General features: G+C 41.4%; 1 protein-coding gene across 1 annotated transcript in view; it reads right to left on the bottom strand.

Moving 5' to 3' along the window:
• CCDC83 (coiled-coil domain containing 83) overlaps positions 1-23,918 on the bottom strand; it is a 55,787-nt gene that overhangs the window by 29,391 nt on the left and 2,478 nt on the right. Inside the window, exons 3-7 of the mRNA XM_055583504.1 lie at positions 20,302-20,376; positions 19,764-19,886; positions 14,266-14,350; positions 8,201-8,363; positions 4,681-4,848 (exon numbers count right to left, since the gene is read on the bottom strand). Coding sequence (XP_055439479.1) covers positions 4,681-4,848; positions 8,201-8,363; positions 14,266-14,350; positions 19,764-19,858 — 511 coding nt within the window. The 5' untranslated portion in view covers positions 19,859-19,886; positions 20,302-20,376. The remainder of the gene's footprint in view (positions 1-4,680; positions 4,849-8,200; positions 8,364-14,265; positions 14,351-19,763; positions 19,887-20,301; positions 20,377-23,918) is intronic.

Raw genomic sequence — 23,918 nt, 5'->3', positions numbered from 1 at the left:
AAACAACAGAATGGGAAAGACTAGGAATCTCTTCAAGAAAATCAGAGATATTTAGTGCAAAGATGGGCTTGATAAAGGACAGAAATGGTATGGACCTAACAGAATCAGAAGATATTAAGAAGAGGTGGCAAGAATACACTGAAGGACTGTACAAAAAAGATCTTCACAACCCAGATAACCATGATGATGTGATCACTGACCTAGAGCCAGACATCCTGGAATGTGGAGTCAAGTGGGCCTTAGAAAGCATCACTATGAACACAGCTAGTGGAGGTTATGGAATTCCAGTTGAGCTATTTCAAATCCTGAAAGATGATGCTGTGAAAGTGCTGCACTCAATATGCCAGCAAATTTGGAAAACTCAGCAGTGGCCACAGGACTGGAAGAGGTCAGTTTTCATTCCAATCCCAAAGAAAGGCAATGCCAAAGAATGCTCAAACTACCGCACAATTGCACTCATCTCACACGCTAGTAAAGTAATGCTCAAAATTCTCCAAGCCAGGCTTCAGCAATATGTGAACCATGAACTTCCTGATGTGCAAGCTGGCTTTAGAAAGGTCAGAGGAACCAGAGATCAAATTGCCAACATCCGCTGGATCATTGAAAAGGCAAGAGAGTTCCAGAAAAACATCTATTTCTGCTTTATTGACTATGCCAAAGCCTTTGACTGTGTGGATCACAAGAAACTGTGGAAAATTCTTCAAGAGATGGGAATATCAGACCACCTGATCTGCCTCTTGAGAAATTTGTATGCAGGTCAGGAAGCAACAGTTAGAACTGGACATGGAACAACAGACTGGTTCCAAATAGGAAAAGGAGTTCGTCAAGGCTGTATATTGTCACCCTGCTTATTTAACTTCTATGCAGAGTACATCATGAGAAACGCTGGACTGGAAGAAACACAAGCTGGAATCAAGATTGCTGGGAGAAATATCAATAACCTCAGATATGCAGATGACACCACCCTTATGGCAGAAAGTGAAGAGGAACTCAAAAGCCTCTTGATGAAAGTGAAAGTGGAGAGTGAAAAAGTTGGCTTAAAGCTCAACATTCAGAAAACGAAGATCATGGCATCTGGTCCCATCACTTCATGGCAAATAGATGGGAAAACAGTGGAAACAGTGTCTGACTTTATTTTTCTGGGCTCAAAAATCACTGCAGATGGTGACTGCAGCCATGAAATTAAAAGATGCTTACTTCTTAGAAGGAGAGTTATGACCAACCTAGATAGCATATTCAAAAGCAGAGACATTACTTTGCCAACAAAGGTTCGTCTAGTCAAGGCTATGGTTTTTCCTGTGGTCGTGTATGGATGTGAGAGTTGGACTGTGAAGAAGGCTGAGCCCCGAAGAATTGATGTTTTTGAACTGTGGTGTTGGAGAAGACTCTTGAGAGTCCCTTGGACTGCAAGGAGATCCAACCAGTCCATTCTGAATTTCTTTGGAAGGAATGATGCTGAAGCTGAAACTCCAGTACTTTGGCCACCTCATGCAGTGTTGACTCATTGGAAAAGACTCTGATGCTGGGAGGGATTGGGGGCAGGAGGAGAAGGGGACGACAGAGGATGAGATGGCTGGATGGCATCACTGACTCGATGGACGTGAGTCTCAGTGAATTCTGGGAGTTGGTGATGGACAGGCAGGCCTGGTGTGCTGCGATTCATGGGGTCGCAAAGAGTCGGACACAACTGAGCGACTGATCTGATCTGATCTGATCTGACTAGATGAACCTTTGTTGGCAAAGTAATGTCTCTGCTCTTTAATATGCTATCTAGGGTGATCATAACTTTCCTTCCAAGGAGTAAGCATCTTTTAATTTCATGGCTGCAGTCACCATCTGCAGTGATTTTGGAGCCCCCCAAAAAATAAAGTCTGACACTGTTTCCACTGTTTCCCTATCTATTTCCCATGAAGTGATGGGACCGGATGCCATGATCTTCGTTTTCTGAATGTTGAGCTTTAAGCCAACTTTTTCACTCTCCACTTTCACTTTCATCAAGAGGCTTTTGAGTTCCTCTTCACTTTCTGCCATAAGGGTGGTATCATCTGCATATCTGAGGTTATTGATAGTTCTTCCAGCAATCTTGATTCCAGCTTGTGCTTCTTCTAACCCAGTGTTTCTCATGATGTACTCTGCATAGAAGTTAAATAAGCAGGGTGACAATATACAGCCTTGACGAACTCCTTTTCCTATTTGGAACCAGTCTGTTGTTCAATGTCCAGTTCTAACTGTTGCTTCCTGACCTGCATATAGATTTCTTAAGAGGTCTCTCAGAAGTGCCTAAATAAGGTCAGCCTATAACAGCCATTTTCTCATGATACCTAAAATTGGCTATACACCAAGGTCCAACCAGCAGCATAAAAATTTTATTACCACCACCCCCAATTAGATACAACAGCATGAAGATTTTCAGCTCAAAGAAATCATCCAAATTTTTGATAAGGATAATGGATTAAGTTTATATGAGGAATGCTAGGAAATTATTAAATGACTGCTGGAAAACTATTAAAATTTCTAAAAATACAGAACAGGAACATTTTCTTTTGGCCATGCTGCAAGGCTTGTGGGATCTTAGTTCCCCAACTGGGGATTGAACCTGGGCCCACGCAGTGAAAGCACCAAGTCTTAACCACTGGACTGGCAGGGACTTCCCTCTATGGCACTGTTGTACAAATACATACATCCATGGAACAGAATAGAAAATGTAGAAAGAGAGCCAAACACACATGGGAAATGAAAGTGTGATAAAGTCATCATTGTGGATCATAGGGTAAAAATGGCTCATTTAATAGATGATGTTGAGACAACTGGAAAGCCATCTGGCGAAAAAGAAAGTCGGTGTCCTACTTCACACAAAAAAATCAGAGATTTAAATATAAAGATGAAGACATAATAAATTCTAGAAGAAAATATTAGAGAATGTATTTGTAATCACAAATCATAAAATCAAAGACTGATAAATTGGGCACTATAAAGCTGCAAATTTTCCTCATACAAACACCACACAGACAGAAGACTAATAATGAAAGGGGAAAATATTTTCACCTTAAATCACAGTTAAAGAGCTAATTTCCTTGAAAAGTAAAGAGCTCCACACACAATAGAAAAATGAACAAAGGATGAGAACAGAAAGGAAATCCATATGGTTCTTGAATTTATGAAAAGATATTCGCTGTCGCTTATAGGAAAAGAAATGGAAATTAAAGCTCCACTGAGTTACCACTTTCTACCTATAAGACTGTCAAAGAACAGAAAGGCGGATCACGTCTCTTGTTGTTGAAGCAGGAAAACAGACACCCTCACCACACCAGCAGGAATACACTTGGGACAGCATCTACAGGGGGCCATGCCTATCAAAATAAAAATGAATGGGCTGTTTGGGCCAGCCATTTCCCTTTAGAGATACACATAAATGAAATTACATATATACAAGGATATTTGTCGCAGTAAAATGAGATTGTGTAAGGACAGTCATGGCAGAATTCTTTGTAACAGTAAGACAGGAAATAACCTAAATGCTTATGAGTAGGGGAGTAGTTAAAAAAATTATAGTACAATAAAACAAAGGAGACATTGGGAGGATGAGGCAGTATTAACATGTACCGGTCTGTAAGGATGTCCATATTGTTCCTTGAATGAATAAGTGAAAAACTGCATCTGTAGCATGCTGTTTTGTAATATACATGTATATTCTGAGACATGAACAGGATCTTTCTGAAAGGTTACATAAGGAACTAGCAATGGCGTTTCTATCTAGAAAGGGGATCTCAGTGGCTGGGGGAACAGACAAGCGTTGGAGGGTGTCTCTTCTTTTGGGGGAGAAGAACCTTTTGAAACATTTTAACTCCAATCGCAGACTGATTTAGGGCCAAATTTATACCACCGATGTGGTGCAGAGGCCCTGAATTGAGAAACACAGTTGAAAATTGGTCCAGAAGCGGGGTGACCAGGCAGAGCCTCAGAGGGCATTTTGGGATACCCACATAAACCCTCCTCCCACAGAACAAGCCTCCAGGACCAGCTGGGTTTAGAACTGCCATCCACCCACACTGCTCTTTGAGGCCAGATTTCTCCCGTTTGTCCTACCCTATGACCTCTGTGTCTCTGGGTCTCTGGTGTTCTTTGAAGGCACTCTGCTTGGCCTCAGGGACAGACGGGTGGCCTCCAGTAAGGTCTGTCATCCCTGATGCCTTCCTGCTCCAGCCTCTTCCTTTCCTGTCCCATGTTTGTGCTCCGGTTTTCTCCCGACTACAACTTAGCATTTACTTGGCCATGTTTCTATGATGATTCTGGTTGTCCAGCCTGGGTAGGTTGCCCTAGCTGGCCTCAGGTGAATTTCTTCTCTAATATGACCCCTTTCCGGACCCTCCTTCCGCAGTGGAGTTGACCCAGAGCCAGGTATGAGAGCATGCAGACCCCACCCACTGAATGCAGCTTCTTTCTCAAAGTCAGTGGCAGGGTTTCTGCCCACACACCCATGCCTTCACTTCCCCTCCTCAGTTCAACAGGTAGTTCTGGGACAGCCTCTTTACTTGCTCCACTGTGTCCTTACTCATGTGCTCATGCTGACAGCACAGCATGATGGGTGACCCCAGAGCACCTCTTTCCTCCTTTCACCAAATGTCTGCCCCCTAAAGATTGTTTTTTAATTGAATCTGAACCAGTTTTCTTGCAACTGACCTGACATTTTCTCGGCATTCTCCTTAACTCTGTTGATGTCGTTCTGTAAGGAGGTAATGAGTTTACCATGCTGTTCACTCCCTACATTCTTGTATTCCTCCCAATATTCTTTCTCACTGAGTTTCTCAAGAAATAGCTTCTCAGCATTACTTATTTGGATGCGCATATCTGTTGAAAGAACATCAAGATCTGGGGTCATTTCTGTTGTCCTTGCAACCGTCATTATGTGGCACTCTGATTTAGTGAAGTTAAAGTCTGATATGAAAATATCAACTCTTAAATACAATTTTATATCTACAATTTAGGGAAATCTAAACTATTCAAACTATTGTTTATCTGTCCCTCATGATTCAAAATCTCGGTGAAAATAAACTTCCAATTTTAAAGTAGATGGTGTGGTTTGGGGCTGTGACCGAGAATGACAATATGCAATCAACCTATATGCCTAGGGACCCACAAGTTTAAATTATGCCTGTGATAGCTTGATAAGCATCCTGTTTTGTACAATGTATTATTTCACATAGACTTTTTATTGTAAATTGTCATTTTTCTGGTCATTATGTCTCTGGGCAAAGTAATTCCAACTTACATCCTTCTTCTGTCCTTGGTGACCTTTTTTTGTTAAGTACACTGTTTGATTCCATCATTTACAGATCAACTCTTTGAGCTTTCCTTGTGTGAAATGATAGCATATGATAGTCATAATCACCGCTCTTCCCAGTCGCCACCGAGTTAAGACTTCAGAGTGAAAGCTAAGTTCCTCAGTTAAATGTGTACAAATTTGGAGCTGTCTCATCATATAAACTTCCAATCTGCCCCAGTGTACTTAGGCTTCAGGCTGAGTATCAGTCTTTAGGCTGAGTATCAAGCTGCTGAATATTCTGGAAAAGGAAGCATCACCAAAACCAGGTACAATGAACTTAATGGCTGTTTGACTCACTGCCCTGCTCCATCTTGTTTGAGAGCTCCTGAGGACAAGACCACATTTTATTCATCTCGGTCAACCCAGCACTTGGCAGAGAATCTGGCCATTAGTTGAGGCTCAGTAAGTATTTACAAAATGAATAAAGCATTCTTTCAGGCCAGAGAGATGCTCTTCAGCTCAAACATCCAGAAGGACTCCAGACATGTCTTTGTCGAAGCCATGATAATAATACATTTTTAATACATACTTAACATATTAATATTCAAAATATAAGATTATACATTTTTTAATTCCCTTAACAAGTGGTCCTTGTTATTAAACAATTAAGAACACTAGACGCCAGTGATCAGCTGTCCTCTGTGAGCAGACTGCCCCAGACTCAGCCCTGCACCACATTCAGTCTTTGCGGGGAGGGTTGGTTGATGTCACTGAAGCTTTTGAAAGACAGATGGGGGTAGCAGCTGCTGTTCTGCTTTCTTAGCACCCCTCTCTCCCTTCTCATCTAGTAACACATGTCTCCTATCCCTCGTCATGTAAATACACTGACTACAGATGCCCCTTTTCCTGGCCAGAGAGATTGGTCCAAGGCTGAGGGTGCACCCCAAGCTAGGCCTCGGCTCAGAGTCCTTCCCTAGAAATGCTTTCACTGAAACTGGTAGAAAACATATCTTTTTTGGTCTCCACTCCACTTTGAGGTTATAAGGATGTACGTTCAGAGGTGTCTGTGGTCAGAGTTCTAGACTCACAGGGAGAACGTTCTCAGGAAAAGGAGCCAGCTTTCCAGGGGAAGACAGAGAGAGAAGAGGGATGAGAGAGGCATGTGTGGAAGGAGAGGGTGGGCTAGAAAGAGGGGGTGATGGGGGGGAGGAGCAAGAGAGGGAGACGAATAAAAGGAAGCTGAGCTCTGACAGCATGTGAGGCTCTGGATTCAGCTCAGTAGCGCCCTGCCTTTTCTGTCTGGTTACTTGATCTTCTTTATGCTTGGACTAGTCTGGGTTGGATTTTTGTCCTTGCAACTGAAAGCATCCCAGGTAAACGTTGGAAGAGGGGAGTTTCGTCAGCACTTCTCAAACTTGACTGTGCACAGAAACCCCCTGTGACCTTGTCCAAATGCAGACTCTGACTCAGCAGGTCCAGACGCGGCTCAGAGGCTCTGCACTGTCCCAGGCTGCTGGCGGAGCTGCGGCCGCTGTTCCATGAACTCAACTGAGTTGCAGGTGACTGCCTGGTGCCGACCGTGACAGCCTCAGAGACCCCTTGTAGACACGTCTGTTCCCTCCCTCTCCCTCTCTTCATCAGCATCCATGGGCTTCTTTCTCCCTTGGACCACTGCACACGCCCAGCCCTCCCGTTCTTAGTCACCCAGCACGTCCCCGGTCTTGGGTGACACACACCCCAGCCCCAGCCCAGACCGCAGACAGGCACGCCTCCAGTAACCGGACCATTCCCTGCAAAGGCAGCTTAGTGAGCACGTCTGAGCATCGGCTGAGGTCTCACACCCATCTCAAGAGAGTTTGTAAAGCATCCCTTGCACACAGAAGCAGGATTCTCCTGGAGACGGGCCTGGCCAGGAAACGCATCCACCACCTCGTGCCGCCACGTCACTGCTGTTTCTGCAGGGGCTCAGCCGGAGCAGGCTTATGGAGCAGTGGTGGAGAGCCCCTAAAAATGAAGCTTGCTGATTGACCTGGGGCCTTGGTAACTATTTCACCCAAAACGACAACTTGCTATGAATGGAGCGCTTGCCCCCGGCCAAGTGCTTGAGTACGTAGGCTCTCTAGAGTGCTTGGGGAAATCCAAGAATATCTAGCCCCTCGTTTTTGCCTCTCAGGTTCTCACACTGCTTTCTGGTAGCACTCCAGTCTCTCCCCTGTTTTCCAGGTTCCTGGCAGGGATGGTATTTATAGAGGTTCTGGCGAAAAAAAAAAAAAAAAAAATCTAGAAATCTGAACAGCAAGCTCAAGATGAAGGAATAGGAATTTTTTTTCAGTGCGTGTGTCAACACTGAGGGTCCAGCTCTCAGGACCCTGGAACCTCCTGAGCCCGTGGCAAGACTATGTCCTGCGTCTTTCACCTTCTGTACCAGCATCATTTCTATCCACGTCCTGTAAACGTCCCCTTTTCCAAATCCAATCCCTCTTTCCCCATCTAAATAGGGGGCTTAGCTTCCTTAGAGATACTGGGGCTGGGGAGGAAGTGTTATACTCCCCTTACCATTCCCAAGCCTGAACGGAGGCTGAAGCCATTGAAGACACCAAACAAGACAATTTCCCCGCAAAAGAGCAGATCACCACTGCCTGGAGTTCGGGGTGGCGCCTCACAGGATGCGGGCTGGTGTTAAAGGCCAGAGGGCTTTGGTCTGTGTTTCTGACCACTGCTCGTCCTCCTCCTCACTTGGCTTCATTATCTCCACCCACTTTGCTATTTCCTTCTCTCGCCCACTTACCTACATTTGTGGGTTTGTGGTTGTGGCAGTAATGATGCCCTTTGAAGTATGTCCATGGCATTTTGAACATATTAGGAGACAAAAGTATTGATACATTCAAGAAATAACTTGATATGGCTTTATGATAATTTTCTAAGTTCCTAAATCACCTTTCAAGTTTTGTTCCTGGTCTCTGTCAAACTTCCATTTTTCCTTCATTGCGTTTTCAACCTCCTCTCTTGTTACAACTACGGATCCCTCTGACTTCTCTTCACTGAGTTCCTTTAGTAGGTTCCGTATGTGCCAAATCTGTTCATCCTTTAAGCGTTTATTCTGTCGTGAATATCAAAGAGTTGTTAATTACCTCTGCTGAAGTATCTCCATTGTTTTCCCTCAAAACAGGATCACACACTGAGGCTTGAAAAATAAATAGTTAATGAAATAATTTATTCAATAGTATCTCCAAAGAGCATGTAGAAGATGGAAGACTCAAAATTAAATCCATCAATGCAGTAATCACTGAAGAGACAGTCCATTTTAAAACCTGTGTTAATAATCTGCCAGCCTATCGCCCTATCATAGGATCAATGAACATTAAAATTAGACTTCAGAGGTCACTTTCTTCAACTCCCACCAATATCTTTCTTTTCTAGGAAACATCATTCATTTATTCAATATTTATGGAGTTATCTACCATATGCCAGGAGTCATCTAGACACTAGGCATATATCCATGAACAAAACAGACAAAAGTACTGCTCTTGTGGGATTTACATTATTTTTTGCTTTTCTCACAAGTGACCCTAATTCTCTTCTGGGGTGATGATCACTCACCATTCCAATACTCCACACTTGAAACATGAACTGTGTTCTTCTTGTGAATATCCCGTCCATGTTTCCATGTTTCTTATTTAATCAACTTAGAGTTTATTTTTGCCCTTGCTAGTTTATTATGTATATGTAGAAATATTTTATTGTGTGTGAACTTAATACATATTTCTTGTACTTTTCTTAGCCTTCCTTTTTTTTTTCTCCCTTTAAGTTTTAATACCCACTTCCCTGGGGTCTTTCCTTCAATTTCTTAAACCTAACAAAATGTATATACTTAAAATATTCTAATACTACTTTAAAAAATTACTTATTTTCCTATAATTTAACATTCTCTTTACTATAAGTTTTTCAATATTGTATTTTATTTCTGATATTCATGTTTTTATTCTCTTAACCTTCATAGGCTATGGCAATCCACTCCAGTACTCTTGCCTGGAAAATCCCATGGACAGAGGAGCCTGGTGGGCTACAGTCTATGGGGTTGCTAAGAGTCGGACACAACTGAGCGACTTCCCTTTCACTTTTCACTTTCATGCATTGGAGAAGGAAATGGCACCTCACTCCAGTGTTCTTGCCTGGAGAATCCCAGGGATGGGGGGAGCCTCGTGGGCTGCCGTCTATAGGGTCGCACAGAGTTGGACACGACTGAAGTGACTTAGCAGCAGCAGCAGCAACCTTCATAGATACTCTACTGTAATAATATTTTCTTTCTCAAAATTGATTCTCTAAGCCAATACTTCTGAAACTTCAATGTGTATACCTAGCACTTGGGAACCTTGTTAAAAATGCAGATTCTGATTAAGTTTGGTACGATGCCTATAATTCTGCATTTCTCATATATTCCAGGTGATGCCGAACCTGCTGGCCCACAACCCACACTTTGGGTAGCCAAATTTTTTCTGATAATCTAAATATTTGTGATTTATTGATAGTGCTGCAGCCTACTAAAACTCAGGTCTTTAATATTGAATCAACAAACTTTAAAGCTGATGGCTGAAAAATTTGATTTCTTAAAATTGTTTAGCAAAATAGACACTAGTTTAATAAACTCCTGAGAGGATTTTAATGTAAACTTAATGCTCTTTAAGTCATTCCACAGGCTGTATGACATGATTGTCATATCAGTGCTTTAGAATTTTAATGTAAAACTTTGATAAACTGAACAAAAGCAACAAACAATTAACTTTATGATGCTCAGTAATGATAAATACAGCCAAAAAACAAAAAGACAGACTGGACAGGCTTTGAGTGATTTAAAAAAATAGAAATAAACATGAAAAAAATATGATATTCAAAATCCCACAGTTTAACGTCTCTGATCTTTTGTTTGCAATATTCTAAAGTATCTGAATTCTGTCTCTGAAGAATTTTTAGTACCAAAGAATTCATGATATGATATATATCTGAAAACTGAATTTCTTTCCTTCTAATTTTGTAAAATCTTGTAGAGAATGACATAAACAGAAGTGGTGGAGTAAGACTGCTGAAAATCCGCTTCTTCATAAAGGCAATGAGAAAAAATTGGCAAAAATTGGCAAAATCAACTTTTCAGAACTCTGGAAATTAAAGGCTTTGCAGTAACTTCCAGGGAGTGTTTACGCAAGAAAAATGGTTGAATCTTAGTAAGAACAGTGAGTTTTGTGGCATTTCAAACTTACCCTAAAAACCAGTAGCCCCACAATTATGGCAAAATCCAGCAATCTAGCAGCCTGTGGCTGAGGGTTGGGGAGAGAAGTAAGAGAGGCAGAACTCTTGCAAAGCCAAGTTCCTAAATAAGGGCCATTAGTTGACTTATCTGGTAATTCCCTGGAAAATCCCATTGGCAAGCCTTGTCTTTATTTGCCCTGACTCAGAGCTTACCCAGTATCTTAACAGCCTTTTTCCAGATTGGCTTGTCAAAAACAATCAACAGTTGTTGAACATTACAGCTCCGTGTGTGTGTGTGTGTGTGTGTGTGTGTGTGTGCATGTGTGTATGTGTATGTGTGTGCACTCAGTTGTGTCCAGCTCTTTGAAGCCCTATGGACTGTAGCCTGCCAGGCTCCTCTGTCCATGGACTTTTCTAGACATGAATACTGGAGTAGCTAGCCATTTCCTCCTCCAGAGGATCTTCCTGACCCAGGGATTGAACCCGCATCTCTTGTGTCTCCTGCATTGGCAGGGGGATTCTTTACCACTCTGCCACCTGGGAAGCCCACAGCTCCCTGAGGTGTTAATAAAAGTTGAGGTAAACAACAAGCTGACCAAAAAAAAAAAAAACAAAACAAAAAACTTCAGAAGAAAACTGGAGATGAGATGTCCATAGGGAGTTTTGACAGCTCTTATGTATTCCTAAGAATCTAAAAGGCCATATGCATTTAATAACATCTATGTTAAACTTTCAAATCCTGTATGAATTTCAAATAGAAAAGAAATGTGTCTGACAGTGTTACAAAGTTCACTATATCTGAAAAATTATTTTGAGTGATATACTGAAAAATAAATTTAAATATATCCACCAATATGCTTAAAAAAAGACATTTACCTTGTGAAGTAAATTTATTATTTGAGGTAAGACTAATTATCATATTATAAATAGAAGAAAGGAGATTTAGTATCTGAGCTACAAAGGAAGGATTATTTTTGTTATAAGGCCATCTCATGGCCTTTTAAAAACTTTTTTAGACTCACAAGAATAGAAGCTGCCAAAATAGGACACACAGTTCCCGTCTACTGTCCACCCAGCTTTCCCAAATGGTAACATCTTATCTAATGAGAGCACAGCATCAAAACCAGGAAGTTGACATTGGTACAATGTCATTAATTGAACTAGAGATTTTATTTCTATTTCACCAGTTTTTACATTTTTTTCTTTTTAGTGTGTGGTTGTGATACTGTCATTTATAAGAAATATATGTATGTATATCTTTGGTCACTCAGGTGACCAAAATGTATTTCTTTGTTGTTCAGTCACTAAGTTGGGTCCAACTCTTTGCGGCTCCAAGGACTGCAGCACGCCAGGCTCCTCTGTCTTTCACTGTCTCCTGATAGTCAAACTCGTGTCCATTGAGTCAGTGATGCCACCCAACCATCTCATCCTCTGTTGTCCACTTTCTCCTCCTGCCCTCAATCTTTCCCAGCATCGGTGTCTTTCCCAGTGAGTCAGATGTTTGCATCAGGTGGTCAAAGTATTGGAGCTTCAGCATCAGTCCTTCCAATGAACATTCAGGGTTGGTTTACTTTACGATTGACTGGTTTTATCTCCTTGCTGTCCAAGGGACTCTCAAGAGTCTTCTCCAGCACCACAATTTGAAAGCATCAATTTCTTGGCACTCAGCCTTCTTTATGGTCCAGCTCTCACATCTGTACATGACTACTGGAAAAACCATAGCTTTGACTAGACAGACCTTTGTTGCAAAGTGATGTCTCTGCTTTTTAATACACTGTCTAGGTTTGTCATAGCTTCCCTTCCAAAGACCATAAATAGATATGATAAGTTTATGATATAAATATATATATATAGATAAATATATATCTGTATTTCTTAGATATATTCTTATGGTATTTTTTTTAAATGATTTTCAACCATAGTTCCTGGCCCACAGTAACCAAAACCCATGGAATTTTCTGCCATCATAATTGGGTTTATGTTAATGAAAGTGACATTTGAATCTGGGAGAGAGAAAGGGAGGGGGCCTGATTGCCAGGAGAACTGATCAAGTTATTAGAGGATTGCAGTCCCTCATGTTGATTTCTAGGGACAGGAGAGGGACTTGAGGTGGAATCAACTGCTACTGGCCAAGGATTTAGTCAATCACGATTATGTGATGAAGCCTCCATTAAAACCTGGAAAAGGAGCATCTTTTGGTCCTTTCCCAGACAGCTTCCATGTGCTGCTGTGCCAGGCCCCAAGCTCCACAAGGGCAGAAGCTCCTTTGTTTGGTACTTTGCTCTCTAGGGGCTTCCTGATGGCTCAGCCGGTAAAGAATCTGCCTGCAATGTCAGAGACCTGGGTTTGATTCCTGGGTTGGGAATTTCCCCTGGAGAAAGGAATAGCTACCCACTCCAGTATTCTGGCCTGGAGAACTCCACAGAGTTGCAAAGAGTCACACACAACTGAGCAACTTTCACTTTCACTCTGGTCTCTGTATCTCTTCATCTGACTGTCGATTCATAGCCTTTAATACCTTTTTAATGATCTAGTGAGTAAATGGGTTTTCTTGGTTCTGTGAGCCATTCTAGCAAGTTAATTGAACCTGAGGAGGATGGGGTTGTGCGAGCCCCTGATTTATAGCCAGTCAACCAGATGTACAAGTAACACCCTGGACTGGTAACTGGCGTCCGAAGTGCAGGGTGGTCTTGTGGGACTGAGCCCTTTACCTGTGGAATGTGATTCTATCTCCAGGTAGGTAAGTGTCAGAATTGAGGTGAACTCTCAGACACCCCGCTAGAGCCTGAGAATTGCTTGTTGGTGAGTGGACTCTCAATTAAGGGTAGTTTCTTTTCCTATTCCAGGGAAAAAAAACAATGAAAAAAAAAGAAAAAGAAGAAATGATCAGAGAAGTAGAAGGAAATTCAAGAAAGAGACAAACTCCTTTTCCTATTTGGAACCAGTCTGTTGTTCCATGTCCAGTTCTAACTGTTGCTTCCTGACCTGCATACAGGTTTCTCAAGAGGCAGGTCAGGTGGTCTGGTGTTCCCATCTCTTGAAGAATTTTCCACAGTTTCTTGTGATCCACACAGTCAAAGGCTTTGGCATAGTCAATAAAGCAGAAGTAGATGTTTTTTTGGAACTCTCTTCCTTTTTCCATGATCCAGTGGATGTTGGCAATGTGATCTCTGGTTCCTCTGCCTTTCCTAAAACCAGCTTGAACATCTGGAAGTTCACAGTTCACGTACTGCTGAAGCCTGGCTTGGAGAATTTTGAGCATTACTACACTAGCGTGTGAGATGAGTGCAATTGTGTGATAGTTTGAGCATTCTTTGGCATTGCCTTTCTTTGGGATTGGAATGAAAACTGACCTTTTCCAGTCCTGTGGCCACTGCTGAGTCTTCCAAATTTGCTGGCATATTGAGTGCAGCACTTTCACAGCATCATCTTTCAGGATTATAGTTTGGTTAAATAAGAAATTAAAAGATAAATGGGGTTGCAGAGCTTTACATTTTTAAACATAAGATTCAGTGTCCTCATGATCTAAATAACACAATTCAAGGTGACTTCCTTTGACATTATAATTAATAAATAGAAACAGCAGTTCCCTCTTGCCTCCCATGTACAAAAATACATTTAAATATATTGTAAATTAATCAGGTCTAAGCACTAAAGAAGATAATTTCCTAGAGTTCATTTCATTATAACTCAAAAAATTTTTAAGCATTTGCATAAATGTTTAATGATTAGATATTGGCTTTATATTTTATACTCACTCTTTCATGATACTTTTGATTCTTTTCTCTAAGTTTCTTTATTTGAGCCATAAATCGTTCCAGTGCGTTTTCCTTTATTTGACAGCTAATAACAGAAATAATGTGTTACAATTATTTCCTTTAGGAAAAATTAATGAAAGAAAATTTTTAAATTATACTATTTGAATTGAAATAAAGTATTAAATATACTATAAAACCCTGTTTAGGGATAATAATCTTTACTGATGTTGTAAAGAGTATATTTTACTTACTAAAATATGTATTAGAGAGATAACTTTAAGTTTTAAAAAATATCAATCCCCATTTTTATTTCATAGTCATAACTTTTGTACTTTCTCATTATCTATAAATAATTCAGCATAAAAAGAACCCAGGAAAGGGCATACAGAAAACATGCTTCCTGGAAATCCAAAAACATTCAGACAAAAATGACAAGACAAAGACTTTACAGGGGCAAGCACAGCTTCTTGAAACAGTAGGGTAAGCCAGGCTGACCTATTGGTCAAGTTCATTAGGATACCATCTTGTCTATAGACTGTAAAAGGTTTCTTTCTTGACACAAGTATATTTTTTAAATACCAAACAAGTATTTGTTGAATGTCTGTTAGGTATAAAATATAGAAAGCATGGAAAGACTCTGGTATAGGCAATTTGATATCTATTTGAAGAGTTAAGGGTATCTCTATTACCTCATAAATCTTACCACTTTAAATCTGAGACCAAAATAAAGGAACAGAACTAGCCCCATGTAAATCCCTTGCCTCTATTAAATATATATATATATATATAGCATCTTTGTGGTGTAGTGAACAGAGGAGTATTTACAGAATGAGAAACTCTGCTTTTCAATCTTGTCTCTTCCACTTCTTACCTACATGACCTCAACAAGTCAATTCTCTGAACTTCAGTTTCCAAGCTGTCAAGAGAGAGATAACAACACCCACCCAGCTCTATGTATTTGAAGAGTTGACTCATTGGAAAAGTCTCTGATGCTGGGACGGATTGGGGGCAGGAGGAGAAGGGGACAGAGGATGAGATGGCTGGATGGCATCACCGACTTGATGGACGTGAGTCTGGGTGAACTCCGGGAGTTGGTGATGGACAGGGAGGCCTGGCGTGCTGTGATTCATGGGGTCGCAAAGAGTCGGACACGACTGAGCGACTGAACTGAACTGAATTGAAACTAAGTAGAGAGAAAAATAAAGCTCTTTCTTTCCAAATGAAGAGAAAAAGCATTTTTAAAATGAGCAAATCCTTTAGGCTTTGCCTTGAGTTGCTTCTGCAGAGGGCAGTTGGGAGAGGTCTGAGAGGCATCAGCAAGCCTGGGGGCGGGGTGGATTCTAAGAGCCCTGAATGTTTGGCTGCTTCAACGGCCCCCTTGTGGAGCGTTCAGTAGTTGCAGGCTTAACGTCACCTAGCCTCTCCTGGGAATTCACTTCAGCCTCCGCGGGCCTCAGAGATGATGAATTTATCAGGAAGCAGGGCTTCCTTGGTGGCTCAGACGGTAAAGAATCCGCCTGTAATGCAGGAGACCTGGGTTTGATCCCTGGGTCGGGAAGATCCCCTGGAAAAGGGAAAGGCTACCCGCTCCAGTGTTCTGGCCTGGAGAATTCCACGGACAGAGGAGCCTGGTGTGGGCTACCGTCCATGGGGTCACAGAGTAGGACTGAATGACTAATGCTTTCAGAGGAAGCTAAGCCTCAGGGCGCCCCACCATTAGCCACTGTGGGAATTCAAGCCTCCCTGTTCTCTGAACACTTCTTCCTTTTCCCATGTCCCTTATCTACTCAGTGCCCTAGTAACCCACATGTTACACTAAATGCTGAAGCAAGTGGGAAAATAAACCAATAAGGTTTATACTGAGCACTTAATATACACTGAAGTGCTTTGAAAAGAGTATTGTGCTGTTTTGAAGCACAGTGATACGGAATTAACACTAATGCAGTGCGTCTGGCACCTTGTCCCTTCCCTCCTTATTAAAATGTTAGTTGATGGAAGGAATTTTCACATATTGAGGTATGAGGAAGTCATCCTGGCTTACTCCTGATTTGGCTTGAACTTTATGCTGACTAGAACAACCTGTGGCCTGTCAAACATCTATTGTTCATCTGCTTTAACCGTGACAGAAAAGAATGCATTTAAACATGAAAATGGAGTGACCGTGGTTCAGGCATTCAAAAAGGAGCTGGGTGGCCACACTGGATGTGGTTTCAGACACACTTCTGTATCACTGAGAACTCTGTTTTGAACTGGATCAAACTCAAAGATGCCACTGGCCATTTTCAAAATAATATTTTTGCCAGGGGCAGCCAGCTGCAATTTTATGGCCTCAAAGTCCTTACTTTGAGCCCTTACTTCTCACCGATTCCAACCCTAATTCTTGACAAACACGTAACTGTGGTTTGGGCCTGTATGTTGCTGTCGTTGTTAAGTCACTAATTCGTGTCCTACTCTTGGGCCCATGGACTGTGTCTCACCAGACTCCTCTGTCCCTGGGATTTTCCAGGCAAGAACCCTGGACTGGGTTGCCATTTCCTTCTCCAGAGGATCTTCCCAACCCAGGAATCGAATCTGCATCTCCTGCATTGGCAGGTGGATTCTTTACCACCGAGGCACCAAGGAAGCCCTTTTGCCTACATAAGCCTCCCCATTCTGCAGTCAGTGGAACACAGTTCAACTGCTTCTTCCATCTGTGTCTCCTGGGCTACAGCCCTCAGTTTGGCTTGAATAAAACTCTTTCCTATTTTTATTATAGGTTGTTTATTGAGTATTAACATAGTAATGTGTCAACTTCCTTCCTCCATGCAATTTTGTTAAAAATTCTGAGAAGGAACACAAATGTGGGTTCCAAAAAAGAATCTATACTCTTACTTATTATACTTTTAAAACCCGTAACTATATCTGTACCTATTGCTATACCTATGTCCATACTTGTAGAAAACTGGGTTGGGAGCGGGGAATAAATATAAAGCAAAAAATAAAAACCACCGTCACCTAGAGATTTAGTATTATGCAATAAGATATTTTGCTAAAGGGAAAGAGAGAGGAAGACCACATTCACATAACTTTAATATAGTATATTGTTAGAACTGTTCTATTTTATTATTATTTATTGTTAATCTGTTACTGTGCCTAATTTAGAAATTAAACTCTATCATAGGTATATATGTGAAGAAAAGACATAGTATATAAAGGGTTCGGTACTATCCATAATTTCAGGCATCCCTTGGGAGTCTTGGAACAAATTCCCTGAGGAAAAAGGGTGACTAAGACGTGATCACTCTGCAGATTCAACAATGGCAGTCTCAGTTCTTCGCCAACAACCACAGAGGTCTATGGCCTTATTTTCTTGAGAGAGATTAAGAAAAGTTCAGTTGTTCTGAAGTCATCGACAACCTACTCTGGGCCCTGAGCTCTTTGTTAGGGGCTGAGGTTGTATAAGAGAAATGTAAGATGCTGCCGGGCACCCTTGGATGATCCTTCCTCAGATGGTGAGGGGGGCATCTGGACTATTCATCATGTGACAAAAGTCCCGTCACCTGGGACCTCAGGGAACAGCTGAAGTGTCGCCAGAAGGGCACGGGAAGGCCCAGGCTGTTCAGTCCATGAGGCTGTTTATTGGGAATGCTCAACTTAGGCCTTGTACTAGATCATGAGAATTTTTAAATGTTTGCCTGTTTGGAAACCTCTGTTGAAGAGGAGAAAGACTGGCCTCTGGTTGACCCAGAGGAGAGAGAAGGAGCTGTAGCTGGATGCCATCCTTGTGGGCCGTGGGGAAAAGGTGAGAGACCAGACTGCAGTCACGGAGCTGGACTTTCTGCCCACCTCTCAGAAGCCAAGTGCGCCAAGTCTTCAGTTACGCTGCGAAACGAGCGCAGGGAGAATCTGGCCATCGCTTAATATTACCTCCAGTGTTAAATAAAAGGGCACTTGGTGAAAAGTCCCTTCCCGTGGGTGCTGTCAGTGTTCTGACCCTCTTGCTCACCATCTTCTAAAAAGAACATACAGACTCGGAGTCTCACAAGAAGGACATTGGATTTTCCCTGAATGTCGTTGAGACCTGGTCTCCAGCATTGCTCCCCAGTTTCAACCTTGTCCCCCTCCAATAGATGGCCTCCTACTCCCAAGACCCATGTGTCCATGGGGATCTGCTAATCTGACCCTGCCCTTGCCCTCTCTCACTCCCTCTGCCTTCTCTCTGTTCCTGGACTGCGACACGCCCTTCCTCACCCGCCCTCTTTTCCATGAGCCTTTCCCGCCCTCACTCTCTGGCTCTGTAACATGCATCTGTTCCTCCTCTTTCCGAGATCAGCTCCCACATCGCCCCCTCAGACGAGCTCTTCCTGATCCCTGCGACTGAAATGACCGGGCATGCACGCACTGAGTCTGTTCAGTCCTTCAGTTATGCTGTTGCGGAGCACCCTACACTGTTCTTCCGTAGCATCTTCTTTCGAGGTATGCAATTTTTCAGGAAAGACCGGACTGTGTGTTTAACGTCCATCTCCCGTGCTTCCTTAGGAATGGACCGTGTGGGCCTGTTCACTGTTGCCCTCTAGTGATCAGGACTTGCCTGCATGTATTTGGTTAACATTCAAATACTTGCTCAATAGGCATGAAGTGCCTTCTTATTAGGAAAAAAAAACAAAACAAAAAAACCTGACATGCATTCATTCACTTCCTAAGTGTTACACATTAAAACACCTACCCGGGACCCAAAGTTGAAGTTCAAAAGCTATCAAAGGGCTTACTCTCCATCAGTTAGATAAAACACACACAAACAACAGGTATCACCTCTAGTCTCGTCTCCAGCTCCTGGGATAGAAAGATTAAGATATTCTTATTAAGGTGAAAGTGAAAGTCGCTCAATCATGTCCGACTCTTTGCGACCTCATGGACTATCCAGTCCATGGAATTCTCCAGGCCAGAATACTGGAGTGGGTAGCCTTTCCCTTCTCCAGGGGATCTTCCCAACCCAGGGATGGAATCCAGGTCTCCTGCATTGCAGGCAGATTCTTTACCAGCTGAGTCACCAGGGAAGCCTGTTTTTATTAAAAATAATTATAAATCATTTGGTTTTCATTTGTAGGCATTTGAGGACAATGCAAATTGGAATGTCTAGAAATAAAAAGTTAAATGAAGAAGAGAAGTGTGTGTACATTCACTCTTTTGTAAATGGACACTAACTGAGGTGTGCTCTATTTGAAGAGGTAAGCCAGCAAGTTGCTGTGTATTTGAGGGAGGGTGACCAATAATTCAATGGAGGGGGCGAGGGAGCCAAGACCCATTCACGAATGCTGTTTCATAGCTTGGCTTGTGTTACTGCCAACGTGCCAAAACCTAAAAAAAAAAAATGCACGTAGCACGAGAGTGAAATTATGCCTCTAATCCAGCTTCCGTGACAGCTTTGGAGTGCTTCATGTTCCGCTGGAGTTATGTGAGTGTTAGCAGTGCTTGCCACTTATGTATGAGAACTTTTGGATTCCATAATCTAAACTTACTGATAGTCTAAAAGTGCTTCACTGATAGGCAATTTGACTTCTTTTGGCGGCCCATCTTGAATATCCCTTTTATTTGTTTTCGCCGTGGTTTCCATTGTGTTGCTTAGCTAGTAAGAAGAACACCTGTTTGAAAAAAGAGACACAGGAAAAATAAATAAATCCTTTGTTCCTTTACTTGTGTTTATCATATAAAGCACTACTGGGACTTAACTTTAAACTGGCTCTTCCATCCAGATTGCTCCCGTATCCCCAGAGCTGACATCATCCATAATGCTGAGTCATCAGGAATCAACTGGATTCTTGAGTCTGAGTTCCATGCTTAGAGCAGGTCCAGACCAGGACCCCAAACTTTCTGAGATTCACTCTCTTCAACGATCCATCAACAACTGTTGCCCCCATTGAGCTTCTTTAAGAGCAAGAACTTAACTTTTTCAATCATTTCATGTCTCCACAGTGTTTGGCAGAGTGCCCTGCCTATAACAGCAGCTCAATAAATGTCTTTTAGTTATTAAAAATTAAGATGAAACAAAAGCACAACCTTTTATGAGGACCAGGAAACTTGGATTCGAGAGTCAGAACAGGGATCCAAAGAAACTAGGTTTGGCCAGGGTTGCTATAAAGAGCAAATATAAGGACTTTAATAAAAATGTTTTTTAAATGGTTAAGAGGTTTATAAATGCAAAATAATAAGGGTGATAAAAATAATGTATTCTCATTACCAGTGACTGTTTATCAGCTATTAATTGCTTTTGTATGTTATAATAAGAAACATCAAAAATAATATTTTTTAAAAGGGAAAATCAGACCCACTGTTTTTAGTTTTTATGGTAAAGAGGAACACTTGGAGAATTTGGTATAAGTACTAATGCACATCTTTTAAGATCATAGTTTTTCTTGACAGATTTTTATCTTTGGATTTTTATTAATGTATATTGTCACTCTGCTTATTAACTTATATGCAGAGTATATCATGTGAAATATTGGGCTGGATGACTCACAAGCTGGAATCAAAATCCTGGGAGAAATAACAGCAACCTCAGATATGAAAATGATACCCCTTTAATGGCAGAAAGTGAAGAGGAACTAAAGAGCCTCTTGATGAAAGTGAAAGAGGAGAGTGAAAAAGTTGGCTTAAAACTCAACATTGAAAAAACTAAGATCAAGGCATCTGGTCCTAGCACTTCATGGCAAATAGATGGGGAAACAATGGAAACAGTGACAGACTTTATTTTCCTGGGCTCCAAAATCACTGTGGATGGTGACTGCGGCCATAGAATTAAAAGATGCTTGCTCCTTGGAAGAAAAGCTACGACAGACCTAGACAGTGTATTATAAAAGCAGAGACATCACTTTACAAAAAAGGTCCATATAGTCAAAGCTATGGTTTTTCCAGTAGTCATGTATGGATGGGAGATTTGGACTATAAAGAAGGCTGATTGAAGAATTGATGCTTTTCAACTGTGGTGCTGAACTCTTGAGAGTCCCTTGGACTGCAACGAGATCAAACCAGTCCATCCTAAAGGAGATCAATCCTGGGTGTTCATTGGAAGGTCTGATGCTGAAGCTGAAGCTCCAATACTTTGGCCACCTGATGCGAAGTTCTGACTCATTGAAAAAGACCCTGATGCTGGGCAAGACTGAGGGCAAGAGAAGAAGGGGATGACAGAGGATGAGATGGTTGGATGGCATCACTGACTCAATGGACATGAATTTGAGCAAATGTAAGGAGATAATGAAGGACAGGGAAGCCTGGCGTGCTGCAATTCATGGGGTTGCAGAGAGCTGGACACGACTTGGCAGCTGAACAACAACAACAGATCTCAAGAAGGTAAGTACCTAACCTGCATTCAATGTATTACTAGGTGGGTGTGGTAGGAAAAACATAACCTTTGTAGTTATTTGTTTAAATGGCTGGAAACTCCATGAGAGTGGGAGTGATGTAATTCTTGTACATTACTGTATTTCCCCACCTAGCACAGTAGATGTGGTTCTTGTCAAGTGAACAATTAGATGGATGAATCAGGTAGACATATTTTAATCCTAGATCTACCACCTACTATCTAGGTGACCTTGAGTAGGCTACTTAATCTTTTTGAGCTTCAGTTCCATCATCTGTAAAGTGAGAACAAAATTCTTATTTTAAACACTGGTAAGGATGAAACAGGTTAATATTTAAAGCACCTGGCATAGTGTCTGCCATATAGAAAGAACTTAGTAAGTATTTCTGCCCCTTTAGTTATGGCTCCAGAAGCATAATCTGGTAAATTTCAGGTAACTAAAGCAGAAGAATGTCTGCCTGCTGCCAAGTATGAGGTGAGGTGTAAAGACGAATCCATGTGGTTTTTGACCATCAGCCTTCATCACTGATTTGGATCACCGAATACGCAATCTACACAAATCATTCAGATCCACAATGTGAAACACTCTCTGAAATAAAAACACACTTTTCCCCTACAGACTTGCTGTTTGCATAACCAGACCTCTAGCGAGGTTCAGTCTTGGTGCCTAAGACTTTTCTAGCCAAGTGTGTTCATCTCTGTATCCTAATAGATTCTAGGGTTTGTGAATGCAAATATACTACAATACTTTTTAACTGAAAACCACAAAGGTGACATATCAAAAAGATTAAATTCATTAAGACAGGTTAATATATTGTGTTATCGTCTCAGATGTGGAAGTATTGAGAATGATTCCATAGGCCGCATACTGGCACAGTTCACAGAAACAGCACTAGGAAAACAAAATTGCTATCTTTTGTTTCAGGAAAACTGTATTTTTATATTACTTTCTATTTTAGGATTTTTAACTTAACAGCTACACAAAACCATAGCATGCTGTCAAGGGTTGCTTTTTATAAGAACTTAGTGTTTAACAAAAACTTTTACTATAAAATATTTTATTTAAAAGCTGAAACAAATAACATTAATCTCTAATTTTTTTTCTGAGTCATATGGAAGAGATCAAGTGTTATAGTTCCCACCTGTGGTACCCATCTGGTGCTGGAGGAAAAATGACCTCATTTTGCTCAATTTCTTCAGTTACCTGGCTCTTATGTTTATGACTCTCTGACCAATGTACAGTTACTTACTTAACTGCAGCTCAAGGCAAAAGATTTTAATAAAATATGAGTGAAAATGTGGATCCATTAAGCATAAGTGGTTTGTGCATAAACTATATTAAGATTCATTGTTTCACATACTTTACAGAAAATTAGAAAGCCATTTGGGTCACCTGCTTAACAGTTGCTTTTTTGCAGTGACCTAATGACATTCCATCAAAATGTACTTTTGCATTAGATAATGTCCTACAAACAATGGGGATTTTAATAAACATTGACAAGGATTTACAGTTCCTGACCACCTAGAGGATTCCTCGGGAAAAGGTGAGAATTCTAGAAAAAACAGCTATAAAATAACTATCCTCCAAGAAGATTTCACTTAAAATAATTCCTGACAAACGAATACTTGCCCGGATTAGTCAGTAACTTCAAACATCTATTAAGGGCCTGTTCGTCTGTGGCAATTTTTCTGGCCTGTAGTTATAAAATATAAAAGGGGTGAGACTTCTACTTAGGCTGATAGGAAGAAAGAAGCATACTCCAATAGAACTTAAAAAAAGAAAAGAGAGAGAGAGAGAGCAACTCTAAAAGGCTTTAGAAAACCATACAAGTAATAAATGCTAGAGAGCTACTTCCCCAGGGCATGATCTTTTGTGCTTGTTTTTCCTCTCCCAACTCTGTTGGGGCATCAATAACACATTATGGGTGGCACTAGTGGAAAGAACCCACCTGCCAGTTCAGGAGATGTAAGAGACACCAGTTCTATCAGTGGATCAGGAGGAGGAAATGGGAACCTACTGCAGTATTCTTGCCTGGAAATTTCCATGGAAACAGGAGCCTTGTGGGCCACAGTCTATGGGGTCACAAAGAGTTGGACAGTACTGAGTGCATGCACGTGCACACCCACACACAAATACACACACCCAGTGAGGGCAGGTGAAGAGGCTGGGTTTGAAGGACTTGGGTATCCAGCATTTTCAGAGACTATTCCATAATCATTTTCTATCAGGAAATGTTTCAAAAAGTATTCCCCAAATGCTTCTCAGTGAAAAGTAAGAAGTCTATTTAGTATATAATAAGCCATCTTCTTCAAATAT

Source organism: Bubalus kerabau, chromosome 5 (genome assembly GCF_029407905.1).
Source record: "Bubalus kerabau isolate K-KA32 ecotype Philippines breed swamp buffalo chromosome 5, PCC_UOA_SB_1v2, whole genome shotgun sequence".
Taxonomy (NCBI): Eukaryota; Metazoa; Chordata; class Mammalia; order Artiodactyla; family Bovidae; genus Bubalus; species Bubalus kerabau.
The sequence above is the reverse complement of the archived record's forward strand: the minus strand, read 5'-3'. Positions and strand labels throughout refer to the sequence as shown.